The 20741-nt window shown below is 37.5% G+C and overlaps 1 protein-coding gene and 3 long non-coding RNA genes across 9 annotated transcripts; 2 read left to right on the top strand and 2 right to left on the bottom strand.

Annotated features, from left to right (window-relative positions):
- Positions 1 to 1388: 1388 nt before the first annotated feature.
- On the bottom strand, positions 1389 to 4084 carry LOC124196724. Of its 5 annotated transcripts, XR_006875801.1 has the most exons (6): positions 3127 to 4084; positions 2986 to 3070; positions 2799 to 2886; positions 1925 to 2009; positions 1642 to 1765; positions 1389 to 1567 (listed from the first exon to the last, which is right to left on the bottom strand). It is a non-coding gene; the product is annotated as an uncharacterized LOC124196724 (long non-coding RNA). The 5 variants fall into 5 exon arrangements; XR_006875803.1 differs by lacking the exon at positions 2799 to 2886 and having other exon boundaries at positions 3127 to 3461; XR_006875805.1 differs by lacking the exons at positions 2799 to 2886; positions 2986 to 3070; positions 3127 to 4084 and adding exons at positions 2251 to 2313; positions 2423 to 2458.
- Positions 4085 to 9770: 5686 nt separating this feature from the next.
- LOC124197852 lies at positions 9771 to 15149 on the bottom strand. The gene is made up of 6 exons (XR_006876362.1): positions 13938 to 15149; positions 13552 to 13849; positions 12952 to 13041; positions 12687 to 12749; positions 11424 to 11862; positions 9771 to 11320 (listed from the first exon to the last, which is right to left on the bottom strand). It is a non-coding gene; the product is annotated as an uncharacterized LOC124197852 (long non-coding RNA).
- A 1316-nt stretch (positions 15150 to 16465) lies between these two features.
- Positions 16466 to 18333, top strand: LOC124197399. 2 transcript variants are annotated; one of them, XR_006876123.1, is made up of 6 exons: positions 16490 to 16550; positions 16612 to 17151; positions 17222 to 17537; positions 17611 to 17975; positions 18044 to 18121; positions 18179 to 18333. It is a non-coding gene; the product is annotated as an uncharacterized LOC124197399 (long non-coding RNA). The 2 variants fall into 2 exon arrangements; XR_006876122.1 differs by having other exon boundaries at positions 16466 to 17151.
- A 709-nt stretch (positions 18334 to 19042) lies between these two features.
- Positions 19043 to 19900, top strand: LOC124197711. The gene is made up of 2 exons (XM_046593242.1): positions 19043 to 19311; positions 19382 to 19900. The coding sequence occupies exons 1-2, from the start codon at positions 19130 to 19132 to the stop codon at positions 19860 to 19862; spliced, it is 663 nt and encodes a 220-aa protein (XP_046449198.1). The 5' UTR covers positions 19043 to 19129; the 3' UTR covers positions 19863 to 19900.
- Positions 19901 to 20741: the final 841 nt, after the last annotated feature.

The following is a 20741-nucleotide window of genomic DNA, read 5'->3' as shown; positions in this document are numbered from 1 at the left end:
CATTGCTATTGCGCCTGGTTGTTGGCCCTAGCTGACGAACTGCTCCAGCTGCCTGTTCCATAATGAAGCAAAACGATCCACCTTTAGACTCCACCTAGCTCTTAGAAGATCAAACACCACTGGATCGAATTTCTAGTCGCTCGAATCTGGGGAAGCACTGGACAGTTCATCTGAGACTGTATTTTTGGCCCCGTGAAGATAGACAGCATTAATAGACATCGCAAGTGGTTCCCACCACACTACGATCTCAAAACTTATCCAGCTGAGTTTTCCGACTTTGAGCCTCCGGATTTTTTCACGTAGTGAACCGTCGTACTGTTGTCCAACATTAACCTCACTGAAACACGAGTCGATAATCTCGTGAATAATTTCAGGACGAACAGGGCTGCTAACAGCTCTAGTTCGGTCATGTGTTCATAGCCCCTTGTAGAAATAACAGGCAATAGGTTGAATAAAATTGTAACGAATAGGGCGAAATATAGAAATCAATGCGTGATTAACGATCTCGTTCATGTGTCTCGTTTTTAAGTGATTTCAAAACTCATTAACTTCTTCATAATCCCGAAATCACTCAACATAATTTAATGCGATAAAATACTAATATTTAATGAAAATCTCATCCCATACTAGACTAAGTGCGTATGGATAATTTCTCCACAAAATTTTTCTTGATGGGTGTAATGCACAACCATTTAGTTTTAATTTGCATGGCATGCAACTTAGAAGACGACGAATTTTTTCCCCAGAAGGAAGTGGTAAGATGTAATTTATTGCAGATGAGTTAAAGCTGCCCTACTTTTTATCCACAGCTGTACACATTCTAGAAGAAAATCTGAATTATTCTTGATTCATGTGGAAGAGAAATATTGATGTCAAAGAACTATAAATGTATAATAAACTGGCAGCTTTTTAATAGAATTGCCTGATTGGGAAGGTGGTAGTTGTCTAAACACTCCATTGTTTTCCTTACCACTACCAAAAACGTAAGAAATTCAAAATATCCAAAAGAAGTATTAAAATAGGTAGCTACCTGGAAGGAAATTGTTCAATTGCTGGGAGTTTATGGAAAAAGGTGCTTCTCTATTAACGGAAACTCGTTGTGGCTTCTTGGATCCAGACTGAACAAGAAGCCAGAAGATTTTTTCAAAGAATTTTCCTCATAAGCAGTAAGTCTAGGAACCATTGCCTGGTAATCTAAAAGTCTCTTCTTGGCAATGGCTACTTTGTGGCTTTTTTACTCTACCCCCTGCATGGATTGGAGGGTAAAATCCATTTGGATTAGAATAAATTTGCAGTTCACCTAAATTACTAATTATTTTAGTAACCGTGATAAGGTGTATGTATGAATTTTTAAAAAAATATGATAATAATTAGATTTGTTATAATTCTTTTTCTTCATATTCTTATGTTCATTTTTATTGTGCCTACCAATTGCAATGTGATTTTTGGAAATAAATGAAAGAATACATGAAATCACTGGAAAAAGTATTATTATAGTGGACCATTCTTTGGTGTGTATTGGTAGCCTATGCTGCTGACAGCGTCAATTGTCCATTCCATTTACGGGCTGTTTATGATTGTAAAAAATTAAAATATATTAATAAGATAGTATTTTAAACATCTGTGACCTCTCATACTTACAATACTGTGAATAAACTTTTGCTTAAGAGCTGTAAGTTCCTTTGTATTCCTTGATTAGTTGTAAATCCAACAAAGCCTTGGTGTGGTCTTCATCGTAGGATTATTTCTCCTTCCTTGATTTGCCCTGTAAGAAAAAAAGTATTAATGTAGCAACTTAAATACCAGGTAGTAAACAGTATAAAAAAACTCCCAAATTCCAAACATTCTGTTTGGACTGCAACATTTTCTAAGTTCTTTCTATTTTCTGCACTCACTTCCTCAGGGTTATGATATAATTTGTTACCTGTTTTCATTCCAGCATTGATAACTTCTGATTAAGATAAACCCGCAGATCACAAATATTGGCAATTTCTTCAGATGAAAGGTCCCTAGATCAATAATAAAAGAATATAGTTTAATACAATTAAAGGGCAGTTAACTTCCTAAATACAGAATGTAAAATGCAAGAAACGACTGTACGAACTAACCCTAGCCATGCCCCATCATTGATATTTTACAAAGAAAATGGGAGTATTTTGATGGGAAAAAATCACATTTCTGAAGGAAATCTCACTTGTAAAAAAATAAGTTACTTTGTATGATAAATATACATTAAAATCGCTAATTTACCATTTGGACACTTCCTAGACCAGAGAGAGAAAGAACACTGGCAACAAAATTAACACTAAATAACTGGAAAAAGATGTGTGTAGGGTCAAATTAAAAGCAAAGAATGGATTAAAACCTTTAAAATGCTCAAATATTGATAACAAATAAGAAAATACAGTAAAAATATACGGACCTATTTAAGACTGGAAAATGCAAACAAGAAAACAAAAATGCGTCTGCGTTTAAGTACTAAACAGTATTCAAATTAAAAAAATTTATTGTTTTTACAAATAAATTGAATTTGCAAAATTTAGACTGTTTTCAAAGAAAAATATGAAACAAACATAATAATTAATTGAGATCCAATTAAAACAATTTAAATTTAAGTTTAAATTAACAAAACTCCATTTTACCCTATGCTTCAGAGCGAAGGAAAATTTTAACTAAACTAAGAATATATAACTGAATCTGAATCTGTATGAGGTTGTTTAACGCAGGAACCTATCAAAGAACATATTTAAATTAATTGAAATACAATGGAAGCAAGTCCAATAAAAAAAAAAACTAACATGTTCTTATTCCAGCCTTCATAGTTTACGATGAAGAAAATTCCACAGATAACCAATAATACTGGTAATTTCTTCAGAAAAAGGGTCCCTGGATCAATAATAATAGAATAATAGTTAATAAAATTGAATGGCTGCAAACTTTCTATAGACAGAATGTAAAATGCAGGAAACAACTTAGCGAGCTTACCAAGCCATACCCCATAATTGATATTTTACAAAGAAAATGGGGGTGTTTTGATGGGAAAAAAGCAGGTTACTGAAGGAAATATCACCTGTAATAAACTGAGTTACTTAATGTGATAAATATACCTTAAAATCACGAATTTACCATTTTGACAGTTCCTATAGGCAAGCGAGAGAAAGATAACTGGTAAAAAAATTAAGACAAAATGACTGGAAAAAGATTTCAAAAATTAAAAATTTTTAAATTTAAAAGCTGAGTACGAAAAACATCACTAAAAAGCTCAAATATTGATAATAAATAAGAAAATACAGTAAAAATATACGGGCCTATTTAAGAAAAAACAAAATGGATGCCGAAATCAACAAATCTGGAACGACCAATTGGCCACCGCGGCAGCACTAGTTTCCCCCAACTAACCTGAGAGCGCATTTTGAGGAAGAGTGTTTGAGCTAGCTCACCAATTCCGTGTTGAAACGGGATGTAAGCTTACTAATTTTTCAAAACCTTCATCTCCATAAAGTTATTTCAGGTAACTTATGAAATGTCATGCTGATAAAAAAGTCATTGACAGAATTATTCCAGATAGCATCAAAACTGAATTTCAAGAAATCTACTCTTCTGATAAAATTTAGTTTCCCTCAAATCCTGGTTCAACACATAAAAGATTTTTATATTCTGCCTTTCAATTCGATTTCCAAATTTAAATAATTAAGTTAGTTCTAAAAACACCTTTGATTAACAGTAGCTCTTTTCACAGCCCTTAATTTCTGAATAAATGGTAATCGCTTTCCTCTTTTCTGCCTCCCCAATGGCATAATCGGCAGCCAATGTCTTGTAAATGCTGTGTTTGACAGTAGTGTAGTATACTGGCAGACGACATTAATCATTTTTTGGTATGGTTTTGCTAGCCCGATTTATGAGATCCAACTGCTGTGGAACTTAGAAAAACTATTTTTACATTTAAAAAATGACGACAAATACTATTTTTTTTGCATCGTGAATCTTAAAAAGTGCCATAATGCGTCGCTATAGGTGCCTTTTAATTTGTCGCCTATTCTAGTATTAGGCCTGCAACTGCAACTGCAACTGCAACCTGCAACTGCACCTGCAACTGGCAGTAAACAAGCAGTAACAGACTAACTTTTCTACAATCTCCATCTAGCGGTAAAAATGTTCAACAGTGTGCATAGCAGATAGCACGCACAGTCGTATACGCAAATAAAAAAGAAAAGATATAATAAGGATGCCTCAAAGTCCACCTTTTCCATATAAATGATGTTCCAAACCCATCCCTGGTCTAAAAAAACATTTATAATAAAATTTGCTGTTGAGTATGTCCCCTTCCACGTCTGCCCTACCACGTCGGACGCTTTGCAGTTTGCCTGGCGTTCGAATTGGAAGAGCTGACGTGGAAGAGGCCGACGTTGAAAAATGATTACCGGTGGTGTGTACTAGCATATCTATGGACTTATAGCGTAGAAAAAGCTCAGCGTCCGACGTGTTAGGGACAGACGTGGTGGGGGACTTGGGCGAACAATTTCAAAGGACTTGCACACAACGCGGTCTAGAAAAAGCGTCCGACGTGGTACAACGTCGTGGCCCGAGGCGTAGCTACTATCTAGCAATTTTAAGTCTAACACACAGCGCAGTGTAGCTAGAGCGTCCGACGTTGTAGGTGCCGACGTCGTGTCCCGAGGCGTATCTACTATATAGCAATTTAAAGTCTTGCACACAGCGAGGTCTATAGAGCCAACGACGTGAAAACCGAAGTCAAAGCTAATATCTAGTAAATAATAATAATCGCAACAACAAAAATTCAAAATACATTTTTATTGTTCACATGTCAAGTAACTAATGCAAACTGTCAATTGTAATAATACTGTCTTTTAAACACTCATGCTCCACAATTGAGCAAATGCAACACAATTGCACCTGAGTCACTTTTCATACTGGGAAGCTTGTGACAAGGCTTCAATCTGCTATACTTATTTTCACTGTCCACGGAGAAGTTGTAAAAACAGTTTTCCAAACCGGTACAATTCATTTCAAAAGGTCTAAATAGATATAATAACTTGAGTATCACTTCATGTATTCAATGACATAAAAACATACCCCACTGAGGAGGGAATCGAGCTACAGAAGAAGAAAATGGCCAACAAAATATCAAACGGAAATTTTTTAATTTTTTAATTTACGATAATTGTGAAGCGGAAACAACATTTGAAAAAATGCACTTTATAGTTAAGACCAAGAGGAATGTTGATGAAAAATAAAGACGGAAATAAGCTAACTAACATATGAATAACGAGACGGAAATGTGTGAATTTCACCCATCTTTTTTAGAGCTTCGGCTAAGTATATAAAGGGTGGCGGTTGTAACACAAATGAACCCGCTCATATTCATATTCTCTATCATATTCATATACTCATATTCTATCATAGAGATAATAGGTTGGGAATTTGTTGGAATTTCTTTAAAGTCCCTCCTGGAACTTGTAAAATTATAAAAGGGGGCAATTGTTAGTTATTATTGAGGGGCATTAGTTAAGGGGGCAATAGTTTAGGTAGGCAACTGTAGCAAACGCGAGGAGGGCATTTGTTAAAGGGCGCAATCGTCGCTATACCATTATTCTCTCCCCTCGTTAAATCAAATTAAAAACGACGCGTTTAAAAGGCATTTTGTGGTGTTCCTCCCACACTTACAACAACTTCTTGTGACAAAAATTGAATCATGCTTCTATTCTAAATGGAGAACTCCAACTATTCTACGAAATGCCAATTTGTGCTTCTGTGACCAAAAAAAAACAAACAAAAATCGTTCCCATGACCGAAAAACAACCTTAATAGAATTTTGTCCCTTCTGAAATCCAATGAAAAAAAGAAGATCCATTCCTGAAAAATAAAATCACATTGAAAACGACGCAAGTAAAAAGCATTTGGGGAGGTGTTCCTCACGCTCTTGCAACAACTTCTCGCGACGAAAATTGATTTATTTTCTAAATGGAAGAAAAGAAATCAATTTCTCAAACCATACTACGAAATGCTTATTTTTTGCTTTTGTGACAAAAAAAACTGAAAACCATTCATACCCATTACCCAAAAAATACGTTTAACGATAATAGACTAGAGACTGAAATCCAATTCCTGGAAAACTTTGCAACGATCTCACACCCCCAACCTCCAACATAATGGGATGGTTAGAAAAATTTACCAACATCAAAGGGGAAATAGGGCAAATGAAAAATTGAAAATAAGCCAGTCCCTCGAAGATTTTCAAAATTATCTCTTTAGAGTGGTTCGAGGTTGCCATCTTGGATGGAACATTTCCCAGTTTGGTGCAACCTCAAACCAAAAAGCATTGACATTGTCCATAAGAAAGTTGGGTATAAATCTAATTCCCCGTGATTTTTTCCAAAAAGAGGAGGAATTTGATGGTCGTGACTTTCCATTTTGCCAACAGTCATGTCATGTCGGGAATATTTCTTTTTTTACTATCTACAAGAGCAATAGATGTTGGGGGTTTTTTCGGAGAGGGCAGCAGTCAGCCATTTTTTTTCAAATATTTCCCTTCTTGTCTGTATGTTCTGTTCCGTCCGTCCGTCTAGGACCTTTTTGTGCGTTTTTTTATGATTGATCAAAAACAAGCTTCTGTTTTATATTTGGTTTTATATATCTTTTTTAATTTTATGATTTTTTTTTAGTTGCCGCTTTACCAAGTGCTGATTTACTACCCAAACCAGTTTGGGCACCTACGGCCACAGTACCACCAACCAGTAAAAATAAATGTGTTTTTTTAGGAAAACGGCCCGAAAGAAGTAAAACAAGCTGCCGTTTTATGGGCACCTACGGACGCAGTACCAATTACCGGTCAAGCTATACTTTACACTAAGTGGCCCCGTTTCATTTCAACTGAAAGGTAGGGAAAGGAAGTTTTTTTTTAGGGGGGGATGTAACAAGCAGCGTGTTTTGATGATTGGAAAAGGGCGGAGTAAGGAGCCATTATTTCACGCCTTTTATTTTGATGTGAGTCGTAGTCCCAAATCTGCCATGTTTTTAAAATATTGCACAGCCAAACAGAAAGTGGCCACGTCTATGTTATCTGTATAAATACCCCTACTGTGACTCGGATGGAAGAATGTGTGTCGCGCATTTAGAAACAGTGTGTTTTTTTCCAGGCAATGGTAACAACTGCACATACTGCGCCCAAGTGATGCGTCGTTGCTAACACATTTTCCACCCACACATACATTCTTCTTGTCTCGTCTATTTTTACTAGAAGAAGAAGAAGAAGAAATGGTTTGCCAAACATTTGGCATCTTCGAGTGCGTCACATGTGTTACTTTTTTAGTTAAACATATTTCTGTCATCAAAAATTTGTAGGGGGATGGAATGTGATTTTTATGTAATGCTCTGTTGGGAAAAAAAGTGGAGTAGTCGGGAAGATGAAGAAGAAAAAGAGATTTGTGTAGCCCGCTTTTTTTTCGATGCATGAAATAGTATTGACTATTCTTGTACTTTTATATTTTCTTTCTCATTTTGTTTAGTATTATTACTTTATATGCTAAGAACTTTTTTTTTCAGGGAATGCTGCCACTAGCCCCTCATTGTTTCCGCAGTCAGTCGGGGTACCTCCAGTAGCAATGAGTGGAGGTGGCATTAAATGTCACCTTTATGTCCTAATGGATCTGTTTAATTTTTTTACCAAATATGTAACAACTACCGCGGTGATCCGATCATAAAAAAATAATGGAGGTTACGAGGCGACAATAAAAGCTCAAAGTATGTTATTACATCCTGTAATGTATGTTATGTATGTAATGTACATTTCGTTTCGTTTTATAGCTGATCCATTTGAGGCAAAATTCCAATCGAATGCCGATCAAGAGTGGGGCAAACGTGAGTGTGCTAAACTCTTCCTCAATCACTTGATCGGCATTGGAGCAATGAATGGCGAATGCATTCCTGGGCAACGATTTGAAGAGTAAAAGGTGATGGTGACTGCATTTAATCAGCGTAGGGGAAATCTTCCCCTACACGATGCGAGGCTGCTTGTAGAAAATTCTGCAATTTCTCCATTCGCTTCTGAAACTGGACGTCAGGGTGTTTTTACTTGCATCATTCGATACATCCGTAACAAACAGCGTAAATAAAATTGTTTAATAAAACAATTTTATTTCTTATTAAACTTATTCTTCTTAATTATTGTCATTTGCTCAGCAGATTCGATGCGGGTAAAGAAGAAGTAATCATAGGAAAATGCCCAAGAGGATACCGGAGATGATTTGCAGATTGTCTATGAGATAAACAAGACTCCAACGTTGAACATTGAAACTATTAAGAAAGAAAAAGTTGAATTGGAAGTAAAACTTTAAAACCAAGGTTCAAGCGCAGTTAAAGAAGATCCTGCTGGTTCAACTGAAGTTAAAGAAAAACCTGATAGTTCAAGTGAACATCCTGACCGCAAAGTAAAAAAAACGAAGATCACGTTCTTCAAGCAGCTCAGCGTCTAGTTTGTCATCGAAAGCTCAAATAAAGACGTGAGCTCATCCACCATTTCACCTTCGAGCTCATCAATGAGCTCATCAATGAGCTCATCAATTATATAATCGTCTTCCAGTGATAAGAAAAAAAGTAAGAAAAAGGGAAGAGGTCTAACAGCTCAAAAATATCCAGGAAACCCAACATATACAGGAATAAATCTCAAATGATCTCAAGTAAGAAGGAAAGAGAAACATCTCCAGATTTGTATGCATAGTACAAAAATGTTTCTACAAATTGGGAAAAAAAGAAAAGAAAGTTCTTACAAAGGCCACTGCTGGGTTCAAACCTTACCCGAAAACCAGTTTATCGACAAAAACAGTATTTTTTATCCTTCTTATCTTTTGTTAGATATGATTTGTGTTCATTATTTTGTTGGTATTTTTAGAGGAAGACCATGTTATAAGAAGACGGAAAGGTAAAAAAGGACATTTTTCTGTCTACCACATGCCCTCAGTGAAAGTGTACCGCCCTTTTGCGAGTGATCACGTCTTATTGGAAATGTTGTTGGACAAAAGGTGATCCAAGTGCATAATGATGCCTCGTCAGCAGAACTGGTTGAAACTTTGTGTAAGTATGACCATTAATATTAACCTGATCTCGATTTCTTATTTTTTACTTTTGTTTTATTGTAAAAGGAATTCCCGGAGCTCAATGGCGTACAATTATCTTACGCTAAGGCGAAAAATGGCATTTTCTCGGACAATGACATGATAGACAATTCAGTGAATATGGCTACCTTGAAGGTAAGGTAAGGTTTTATCTTTTATTGTTATCGCTAATAGTTTAGCAATGTAACAAGTGCTACTTTTATTGTTCCTTAGCCCATTTTGGCTCCCCTAATTCCATTAACAATTATGTTATAATAATAAAATTACAAATTTTAATTTGAAATAAATAATTGTTATTTCCTCTTTCTATACAGAGTGCCATGTGATGTACTGGAGACCTTTTCATTGTGGCTCACCAGGACTTACTCCTACCAACTGATCCCAAGAACATATCCAAAGTGAAATGCCTTGACTGCGGGAAAGATGTTCTGAATTGTGACAGCAGAGAACATGCCGCCACTCATTTTTGGTATGGTTTATTTGATTTTTGGGTTTCAACCTATATTTATACGAGAATTTTGTTTTTTTTCTAATTGAAAGGATGACACTTTTTTACGTCCTGAAGGAGCGAAAAAAAACCTATTTGGAAAAGTAGGAATGTTATTCATATCCTAAGTAACATATTCTCTATCTGGGCACATAAATTATAATTAATATTATGCGAATTCTCCTTGCAAAATACCTATAAACATGCTAACATACTTAAACACTTCAGCAATCGCTTCTGACTTATTTCCAAAACCATTTTACTTTAAGTAATACTGCAATAAAACTTTATACGTAAAGGTTTTTCTTTGTTGTAATGATGTATTAAAAGCTGAAGCACAAACAGAAATCACTCACTAACAGTGAAACTTAACTTAAAGAAGATGACAAGATACGTCAAAACAAGACTTTTCTATGTTGTTGATGTTTATCCGATTACGGCATTTGAAAGATTTTTATGTATAGTTCCAAAATTGACCGCTAGATGGTGTGATGGCACTTTTCCCATGGCCTTTTTGTCATGACAAAGGGGAGGATTCTAGAACAAAGAATTTCCTCCCCTTTGTCACCCCCATATCCTAAGCCCACGCCTCGGGTAGGGACAGGCCATGCGACATATTTTAGGGTGATCCAATTTAAAAACGATGCATTTAAATACAGATCCCAAACATTTTTATAAAATGAAAATCAGAAAGATGAAGACTAGTGTTTTATCTTTTTGCAAACAAATATACCTCGCACTATTAATCTAAGTAATTTAAAAAATCTTGAGCTAGGTCTATCTCGCGCGGGTTAAAACGCCTTTTTGATCCAATTTCTGACGTGGATACAGTATAAGAATCTCTTCCAGTTCAATTAGGTTTTCACGCATGTCTGAAAGACAAAAATTAATGAATTCATAAAGGGAATTAACATCAGCTATTCTCACGTTCACTTAAGTCTCTTGGGGGTTCCATAAAGTATGACAGCGAAGATTTCAATTCCTCCTCAAATCCCATTATATCACCTCTTCTTTTGCGCAAAATGTTTGTTAGCTGTACATAAGTCAATCCACTAATATTCCAATTTTATTTTCAGCTCATTGACTAATTGCCTGAGTTTTTTTAGTTATACTCACTTCAAAGCGAAATATTTGACAGCAAAAAAAATATTAGTCGGTTTCAAGTAAAATTAGCCTTACATGCGATTTATGGACTATGCCTAATAACGGATTGGCTATTCTTTGTGTAACTTCTCATCGGACTGACGAAGACTATGAGGTCAGGGTAATTATTTTCGTCACCAGACAAGAGAATACGATTCCTTATCGCTTGAAAATTCTGTTCCTTCCTGTGCTAGTTTCCAACGGCCAGAAGAACTCCACCGCGACGTGAGAGAACGGCGGCGAGTACGAGTCTAAGCGATAGGTTGGTAAGTTTCTCATGAGTTGACTTGTGGGAACGGCGCTCTTTCTCGAATACACACTAGACAGCTTCGTCGTATCTTCTTTACTGTGTCGTTCCCTATCATAAACCAAAATTTTTGATTAATATTCACGAACAAGAGGTTTGTAGCAGCATGATGTGTGTTCTCGTGTGGCACAGTAATTAATCGTTCCGTGAGCGGGTGATGAATAGAGCTGTATGGAAATTTTGCATTGCCGGGCCACTGCGCCGGACATCCGGCCGCCAAGGCGTTATAGACTGTCTGGTCCTATAACCGATCTGCGTTGGAAAAGATGAGAGATTGGATGAATACCCTTTCCTCTCTTCAGGCGGTAGATTTCCTCTCCAAAATTTTCTCTTTGACACCATTCTACTAACTCACGTGCGAAACCTTTCATTTGAAGGAATTCGTGAATGTTGGACTGAAACAATGGAATGTCTGACCAGTCAGAAACGCCAGTAAAGAAGTGGGCTGAATAGGTTCGGCAGTTACGCATCTCTTCCGAGATGGCTATTCAAGGAAGATCCTTTGGCCATAAGGATTCTGGCTGAAACAGAAACCTCCTAGCCAGCGTTGAGAAAGACTCCCTTCTCCAATATTTGACCGAGTAGCCTTGTTAGCCGGATTTCATTTGCCTGGAACGAAAAGCCATTCCTCTGGCTCTGTCAGGGTCTGGATTTCTTTCACTTGGAAACGTTCATGCAATAATAGGAAGCGGTAGCCCGAATCCAGTTGCTCACTATACTGCTTTCCGTCCAGAAGAATCGATTTTTGATTTTTTGACTAAGTCAGCCACTGAAACATCTGGTCATCCTGGAACCTAGAAGAAGGCAATTAATTCTAACTTTGAAACATAAATTTTTTTCTTGGGTGCCAACTTGTTGCTTACTTTTATCTAGTGATATAAATAAAGATCCCTTGTTTTGCCTCGAAACTCATTGTTAACAAAAATTGTCCAATTAGACATAGAAAATTTGAAATCTTTGACAAGGAGGCGAAAGTCTTTATTTCCCTATCGGACGACTCTCTTTGTCCTTACGACGATCAACTGACATTATTTTATCCGCTGATTGACCCCAAAACGGGAACCTTTTCTCTTCAAGTCTATTTTCCCAATCCCAATAATCTATCTAAGTGGGTCAATTTGTGCGCGTTTATCAGAAATGGAGGGAAATCCTGGACGCTCTTTTGGTAAAAAAACTGCTAGTAATATTAGGGCCTAATATTACTAGCAGTTTGTCTCCCGAATCGTTCCTTTTCTTATTCTTATGCTGGTTTCCCTGGTAGTGCTAACGATTCCAGAGTGTTCCGCTGCTCCGATTTGGGTCTCCTTCTTGACGAAAATATGACTTTCCTTTTCCCAGGTGACCAATATCATGTACTATCAGATTCTGCTTTTCCTTGCTCCCGTCATGTCATGCCTGCGATAAAATGAAGTCTTGCAAGAACTTTTCCCAAAAGAAACTACAACACGATTTTATCAACAACCCGAATAGTGATCGAACAATCTTTTGGAGCCTTAAAAACACATGGTGGCGACTACGGTACATTTACGCCCACGTAAAGAAAGCAACCAGGATTATCTCCTGTTGTTGTGCTTTGTACAATTTTCTAAAAAGCAGAGGAGAAAGAATGGTTTGTTACCGGATAACACAAGGTGTAGATCATGATGAAAACGCATTTCTGATGATTGGTTCAACCTGCAGTCTAATACAAAAAGGAATGAAATAATTGATCTGCTTTAAAAAAACGCTGAGCACCAAAATAACATGGCAGAAGAGGAATAACTAATTGATCTTAAAAATCCAAACACCAGTTTGTCTTCGTCAACCGTGCTATCATATTCATGTATGAAATGGCAATACATTGTGGTGTGAAATTTGACTAGAGTTCACTGACATAATTTTACTTGAGTTGCTACGTGGGACTTGTCCCCCCTGCTTCCCTACAGCAGTTTGTGTACGACACTATGGGTAGCAGGACACCATTCTCCTGGAACCTGGAAAGCAAGCAATAGATAACAGTCTTAAGAAACAAATTGTGGCAAATGTATTTTTATCTGTTCAAGATTTCTATCCAACACGGTGTCGGTAGAATAATATACGAGGCCGACATATTGACTAATAGCAAACTCGACGGGTGGGGCTTTGGTCTTGACAAACGAGGCGTGCTAGGAGTTGGTGGCATGCTTTTGACCCCCTTTAGTTCTTTCGTTCAAACTAGACTGGATTCTAATGCACACTTGACTTTAATCGCAACCACCATTAAAATAACACTCCTGCAATTAAAATTAAATTAAATATTCAAATAAAATGTTCACTGTCAACTAAACTTCAGCTACATAGTCTACCTCGTTTAAATCTCAAAAAAAAACTGAACCATCGGGAAAACAGATTAGATTGTGTTTGTCCACAACATTTTCATCCAAATCAATTTAATTCAGACTTGCCTCAATTAAAGAAAAGGTTGTTGGGGTGCAAAAAGAATAGATTCTTGAATTGACATTTACCTTCATTAGCTAGTGAAATAGTACTGCAACTATTCATTTGCATAACTAATACAAAGCTGCTCCAAACTGTTGCCATGTTGGGATGACTCGAACCCATACCAGTCCAAGATACCTGTTGAACACAGCAAGGGATATTTGAATGGCTTTTACACGTGTGAGCCAGTATTATTATATCATAGATATTTTGGTTTTCAATTGACGCTTCCCAAGACAGTCACAGTGTCCCTTAAACTATCATGTTGAGTTGTTGTGGGACATGTCCTCATTTTTTTCCGACAGCAGTTGGTGTACAGAAAGCCTAAAAAAATTAATATTACATAAGTAATCAGCAATTACTAATTAGGGACTCGCGATATTGACAACTAATTATCTCATGAGCCACTTACAACGAGAGAGAAGATGCAGCATTTTGTTAAAGTCTAGTATTTGATGATCTCAATGATGGGAGACGACCATAAAAGGTTTTATTTGAAATTTGTTGTTACATAGTGGTTTTTCCTTTCTTTGCATCTTCATATTTACGAAGAAATACACAACACTGATCTTGGAAGCAGTAAAAAACCCATGATCCACAACACTCCGCACGGTCTAGGCATTTTCTTATGAAATTCTCCAAGAAAGTCGGTCTGGTATCAGAAAAAGCATTCAAGGGTACTAAACTGCAGACAGCGATGAGGCAAGGGATCCAAGTGGGGTGGGAACGGGACCGGGGCGCAGGTAACACAGACAGTTAGAATGGCCGGTTTCATCATATTCAAAACTCCTTGGACTTTTTCTGGGGAAAGTGAGGAGGATGCGGCGGATTGGATGGAACGTTGTTAGACAACGGCAGACTATAATTGAATAGGAGAAAAGCGCGAATTTTGGGATGTTTATGGACAATCCGGTGCGAAAGTAGTTTCAATGCATAACACCACCAGTAGGTTGGACGGATACGGTAGCAGTGCGGGCGGGGGCAGCGGCGGCCACTGTGGCTCCGTCAGACAGTGTTTCTGAATGAATTACTAAAACAGGGGTATCCCAGACACCAGGCGTCGAAGCTGCGGAAGAGTCGACAGAGTAACAACGAGCCGAGGGTAGAGTACTTTTACGAAGTTATGAACCTATGATGGTTAGTGAATCCGCAAATGGCAGAGGCAAAAAAGCTAGAATACTTATTTGACGGACTGAAACCCTAATGGAGAAGGTGTGAGTGATGCAACCAAAGACGTGCGATGAATTTCTGACCGCAGTGAGGCTACACACCAAGGCAGCGGAAGTGATGGCACAGGGGAGCCGGGTGGTGAATATGATCGCTGAAGAGAAGGAGAAGCAGCTGCAGGCATTAGCAGCAAGCAGGAGTGGAAAGGAAAAGCATGAGGAGAGGGAACACTCCCAATATTGCAACAACTGATGAAAGTAATGCAACAGATGCAAGGCGAGCTGTTAGCGCTAAGGACAAGAAAGGGGAGTAGCAACCCGGGGGCGAACATGAACGGTGAACCACAGAAAAGTGGGACACAGGGACCAGCGAGATCAGTAGATAGAAAACTGATATGCTTTACTGTAAGGAGGAGGGCCACATCCGAAGGAAATGCCCCAAAATGAGGTCGGATGAGGCGAAGTTGTGGCTGGAGAAGGCGGTAGAAACCGTAAAAAAAGATGGTAGAGGAAGACGTCCCCCTACTTCTGGCGTCTAAAAAGAATGTAAATGTGGAAGATTATGATTATTTTCTTGCATTTTTAAATCCTCCATATGCTTTGACTCGCGGTGTATTAAAAGAAACGCTTTAGCGAATCGCATTACGCAGATGAAAAGATATAATATCATCGCGGAATTATTGGAAATGTTACAGAATCTGGAAGATGCTGAGAAGAAAGACCTGGCAATAATTGCCAAATTTGCTTTTCCTAAAGGTCGGAAAATCAGCCCCATTATTGATGGTGACATGCGCGGAAAATTTTAAAAATCCGATGCTCCGCTAAATGTGACACCGAAAAATGTTTAGCAAGAAGAGATGAAATACACCACTATACAATAAAAAATCCATTGGCTGAAAAGAAGAAGAGGTCACACAGACAGTCGGGATGGCGGGGATCATCATATTCAAAATACCTCCGACTTTTTCGGGGAAAAGTGAGAAGGATGCAGCGGATTGGATGGAACGTTGTTCTATTTAACATCACTAAATCTTTGTTTGTTTATTTGTTGTTTTTTGTAGATAGGCAAGGAAATTTGACCCGAAAAACAATCAGTCATTCTTGTTTGGTTTCCTGACAAAATATGTGGGAACTTCCTTTCGTCTTGAGACAGTGAAGCATCCCAATGGATATTAAACAAGTTTTTATGTCTACGGAGAGTCTACTACAGTCACACATTGTGATTGTGGGACAGGGCTATCGAAGAAGTTTTGCCTGCCGCGCTACATCAATAGTCTTGTAGTAAATAAGTAAATGACTTGGTTTTCATGGCTGGTTCAACAAGAGAAAACGCAGTCACGATTGTTATTTAGATTCGCAGAAAGCGTAAACCCTCATTTTTTCTTTAAAAATATTAATGATTCTGGACAGGATTCAAGGTTGAATTTGAATTTGGTGCGTGAAGCTGAGAGACGTCATTTGTCAGCGCTCAATCAATCTGGCCAAGAGAGAGAGAGAGATGAATAGATTGCGCCATGATGGATTGTGGGCGAGAAGTTTAGGCAGTGTGGCTTATAGGAATTTTGATACCCGCAAATATGTTATATCTGTCCTCACAAGTGTGTAACCCTGCTGTGGGTGGAGCCTCGCATTGCGATTACGGTGAAGCAGAGTAAATGTTATTCCAGTCTTCTATTTTAGTTTAAACACAATTGAAATGGATAAATTACGTCCAAATAGCATTGAGGTATGTGTACATTTTTCTTTGTGCAATGTTGATTTGTAATAACTGTAACTATTTTTTATGTTTATCGTAATTAGAATGACAGGGCTAGTGGTGCAGTTGATGCTGTCGAAAATTTTAAACGAAAATATAAAAAGTTACATGAATTGAATCAACAGATACATGATAGAAAACTGATATGCTTTAACTGTAATTAGGAGGAGGGCCACATCCGAAGGAAATTCTCCAAAATTTGGTCGGATGAGGCGAAGCCGGGGCCGGAGAAGGCGGTAGGAACAGTAAGAAAAGGGAGGGAGATGAAGACGTCCCCCTAACTATGGTCGACACGAAACAGCTGATTACCAAGGAAAAGAAAATCGAAACTGGGGGAAACACAAAAAGCGTAAGGGCAGTGGTTGACACAGGCGGTGGCAGCCCTCGTTACAATATATACGGAGAAGTCATCAAACAAATCAGCAATAACGACTTTGTCAACAAAGATTTAATTCGATTCAGCAACATGGAATTTGCTGAATGCTCCATCGTCAAGGATTTTCAGAAGATTTATGTGGAAAAGAAACAAAAAAAGTCAGTTTTTATGATTTTATTAAAACGGACTTTACAAAAAAGCTGAGCAAACTGCTCACTATCAACCAGGTTTGTTGATGAGAACAATAGTTTTTATGGCTCAAGACTTCGTAGGCAGCAACAACGTTAATTTGCTCATCCCCAATGGCCAATTTGGAACTTGGCATCAGGTACTTTATTAAGTTGAATTTTGCATGACGATTTTCTCGATTTCCCAAACCTTTTATTTATTATCAACAGGGAGGTAAAGATGCTGCTAGTTATCGTTTATCTCTAGAAATATGAGCAACTTAACACACCGGATCTTTCACCCACACTATGCCTTACCGCGCGCACAAAATAAGGCATGCGAATTAAAAATGAAATTAAAAAATTCTAACTCATGAACGGATCACGGGAAAAGTTTCATTGTTTGATGGGGTTTTCTACACAGGAAAAATTTAGTGCCGATGCAAGAGCGTGGATTTGATCTGCTGACCATTAAAAAAATTTCGCGAATCAATTAAGATTCATTCTCGAAGTGTGCGACAAAGTCTTCTACTTCAACTTCAAAGAGGTCTGCAGATCTCACAAAAACATTTATTTATTCTTATTCATGAACTTTTTTTCATTATTTTCCCTATTTCTAGACTAATGTTTTTATGGAGAAGATGTGTCTATTTACTTATTATTAACATCTTTGCCGGAACCTTTTTTTTAATAAAAAAAAAGATTCCATCAAATGATGCGTAATTTTTCATCTTTTTCCAGTTGCTGATTGTCAATAGTGTCTCGTCTCTCGTGTCCTTTTTTGCACGGAAGACGTGACCACCACTACAAGAGAAGCAAACAGGGACTGAGCCTGAGAGGGCGCGAGGCTCGCGCCCTCTCAGCAGACAACGAGATCTATCTTGAAATACAGCCTAAACTGGGAAAAAAGAAGATAAAACAATCTAAACGCCAGGTTGCAGAAGGTTGCTGGATGACATGGACTGTGACTCATTCGAAGCAATAGGTAGGCCATAATATTTTAAAGTTCAATTGTCACTAAATTTTAACGATCCCAAAATGTAATTTGTTTAGAAAAATCTGCAGATGGAGCTGAATCAGAAAAATCTTCAGCTGGTTCAACTTCAAATGTTAGTTCTAGCTCATCGACAGGTAAATTATTTGAATAATGAAGTAGTGGCCATACCTAACTTTATTTTTACATTTCAGATCTAGCCTGTTATCCAGCACGTTCTGAAAAAATGGCATCAATAAACAGAGCTGTCCTTCTTTTTATAGTTCGTGGAATGCACCCACTCTCTATGGTAGACAACAGCCATTTTATCAATCTCGTCAAAGTGTTGGATCCTCGCATCGAATTACCATGTCGGTCAACAAACGGCTAAAAGAAATCTGCAGTCAGAAATTGATTCAGTTCATCACGTCGCTTTGACCACTGACGGATGGACCTCCATCACTGGAGATTCTTATGTCAGAGTCACGATACATTTCATCAACAACCACCTCAAAATGCTGACTCCTGTCCTGACAACGTCTTTTATGCCACAGTCCCATACCAGTGAAAACCTTTGCGATTTCCTTAAAGGAGTTGAGAAAGATTGGAAACTAGGAGGTAAAATCGAGGCAATCGTTACAGATAATGCAGCAAACATGAAAGCAGCTGTCAACTTAGGAGGATGGAAGCATGTTCCATGCTTTGCCCACACCTTGAACTTGGTTGTAACTGATTCACTCAAAAACAATTCCAAACTGAACGAGATATTGTTACGATGTCGTTCGCTCGTAACTTTTTTCAAAAAATCAAGCAAAGCGAATGCACAATTGAAAAAAATGGCGAAAATGGCAAATTTAAACATGACAGCATTGAAACAAGAAGTTGCGACTAGGTGGAACAGCACTGTAATAATGCTTCGGAGTATCATCATCCTATCAGATTCCATCGCAGCCGTTTTATCCCTGATGAAGAGAACCGATCTCCTTTTAGACGACGAAGAGTTGCTAATCGTATTGCAGTAAATTTAATCTTTAAAAAACAAGAACTTTTTAAACAATCGATTTTTTCTTCTTAAATAGGGAGCTGTCGCTATACTAGAGCCGTTTGAGGATGCGACAAAAGATTTGAGTTCCCAATGTTATCCATACTTGTCAAAAGTGATTCCTATGGTTCACCTTCTTCTTTGCAGCATGGAAGTTTATTTATCCGCCATTTCAGAGGATGACAACTTTTACTTTGTTTGTCTGGAACTATTGAAAAACGACTTGGAGGAAAAGTTAAAGCTTCGTTTTGAGAAGGTTGAAGACGTGCCATCGAAAGCACTCACAATAACATATCTCGATCCTAGGTATGGAAATTTCAATTTTAATTTGCGTTCTCAATTCTTAAATTTCTAAATTTATTTTCCATTTTCATAGATTCAAAAAGGCGTATTTCAAAAGAAGCGGTTCTGCAGTGGAGAATTCCCTTGATAGAGAGCTGAGAAGGGTTAAGTCTTTGAGAATCACTCGAGAAAATCTCCCCAAAAATGTGCCCAGCCAAATTTCACTCAGTCCTGCCTCTATTTTCAAAAATCTCCACAAAGAAACTGTGAGGAAAACCAACGAACAGAGAAGAGGTGGCGAAAACAGCACAGTCAATAACATCCTTATCATCAAAGAATACAACGATTGGCCTCTTTTGGATGGCGTTGATCCGCTTCAATGGTGGAAAAACAGACAGAAAGGTGGTGTAATGCTCCCTGTGGTTCAAATTGTAAAGAGATATTTCTGTATTCCTGCTATATCCGTTCCATCGGAACAAATTTTTTCCAAAGCTGGACTTATTATTTCAAAACAACGCAATGCTTTGAAACCAGAAAATGCTGATATGCTCATCTTTTTGAACAAAAACGCTTAACTTTTTTTTATTACTTTTTGCTTTTTATCGTTTATCTGAATTGTTTCCTATTTCCATTAAACATTGGATGTTGAAAAAAAACAAAATGACATAGAAAATACAAGTTTCTCATTTACAATCTCCATATTTTTTTCTGACTTATTTTTTATTTACAAACTGATTAAAAAAAATTGGCAACGCTGCTTATCTGAAAAATCGATAGATCGATACTACCCGATTTTTCCCGGAGATATATCAAAAAGCGATATTCGATAAATATCACCAGCTCTAGCGCGAGCTTCTCTGTTGGGCACATCTAGATTTGGGGGGAATGGGTGCGGAGTTGCCAGATATGGCGTCATCACTATATTCTGAAAACTGAAAGTTATGTCAGAGATAAAGACCACTGTAAAAAAATTCCCTCCTTCTGGTCTTAGTGTCCTAGTTATGAATTATTTAAATTGGTTCGATATCCCAATTTTTAAACACAGGCAAAATCGCACCTTAAACTTCTCCCAGAGGGGGGCGCGCTTGTCGTTTACAGCTCCCCTAAGTGTAAAGATAGGGACATCGAACAAATTTAAATAATTCATAATTAAAACATTGCAAATATTGTGTGGAACATGTTTAAATCGTGATTTTGAATTTTTTTTTACCCATGTAGGCCTAAATATGCTTTCTGGTTAAAATAAAAGATTGATAAAAATATTAAATTGTAGGAAATCTTTCATTCAGTAAGTGCCCCAATTTGGTGCAGTTATGAAGAGATTTAGTATGTTTTAAAAATCAACCGTAAAACCCATTTTTTTCCGCGCTTATTAAAAGTTTTTCCGTTTTTAACACAGCACTTATGGGAAAAATGGTTTTTTTGTTTACAGTAGGGATTGTCCAGGCGGTATT

The sequence above is a fragment of the Daphnia pulex genome, chromosome 7, assembly GCF_021134715.1.
Source record: "Daphnia pulex isolate KAP4 chromosome 7, ASM2113471v1".
NCBI classification, from domain to species: Eukaryota; Metazoa; Arthropoda; class Branchiopoda; order Diplostraca; family Daphniidae; genus Daphnia; species Daphnia pulex.
The sequence above is the reverse complement of the archived record's forward strand: the minus strand, read 5'-3'. Positions and strand labels throughout refer to the sequence as shown.

What these genes read in the sequence shown, in the direction of transcription:
- LOC124197711 (XM_046593242.1), top strand. Translation starts at nt 19,130, where the DNA reads ATGGTTCACCTTCTTCTTTGCAGCATGGAAGTTTATTTATCCGCCATT. An exon ending in ATAACATATCTCGATCCTAG is followed by an intron (nt 19,312 to 19,381) that starts GTATGGAAATTT and finishes CCATTTTCATAG; the next exon opens with ATTCAAAAAGGCGTATTTCA.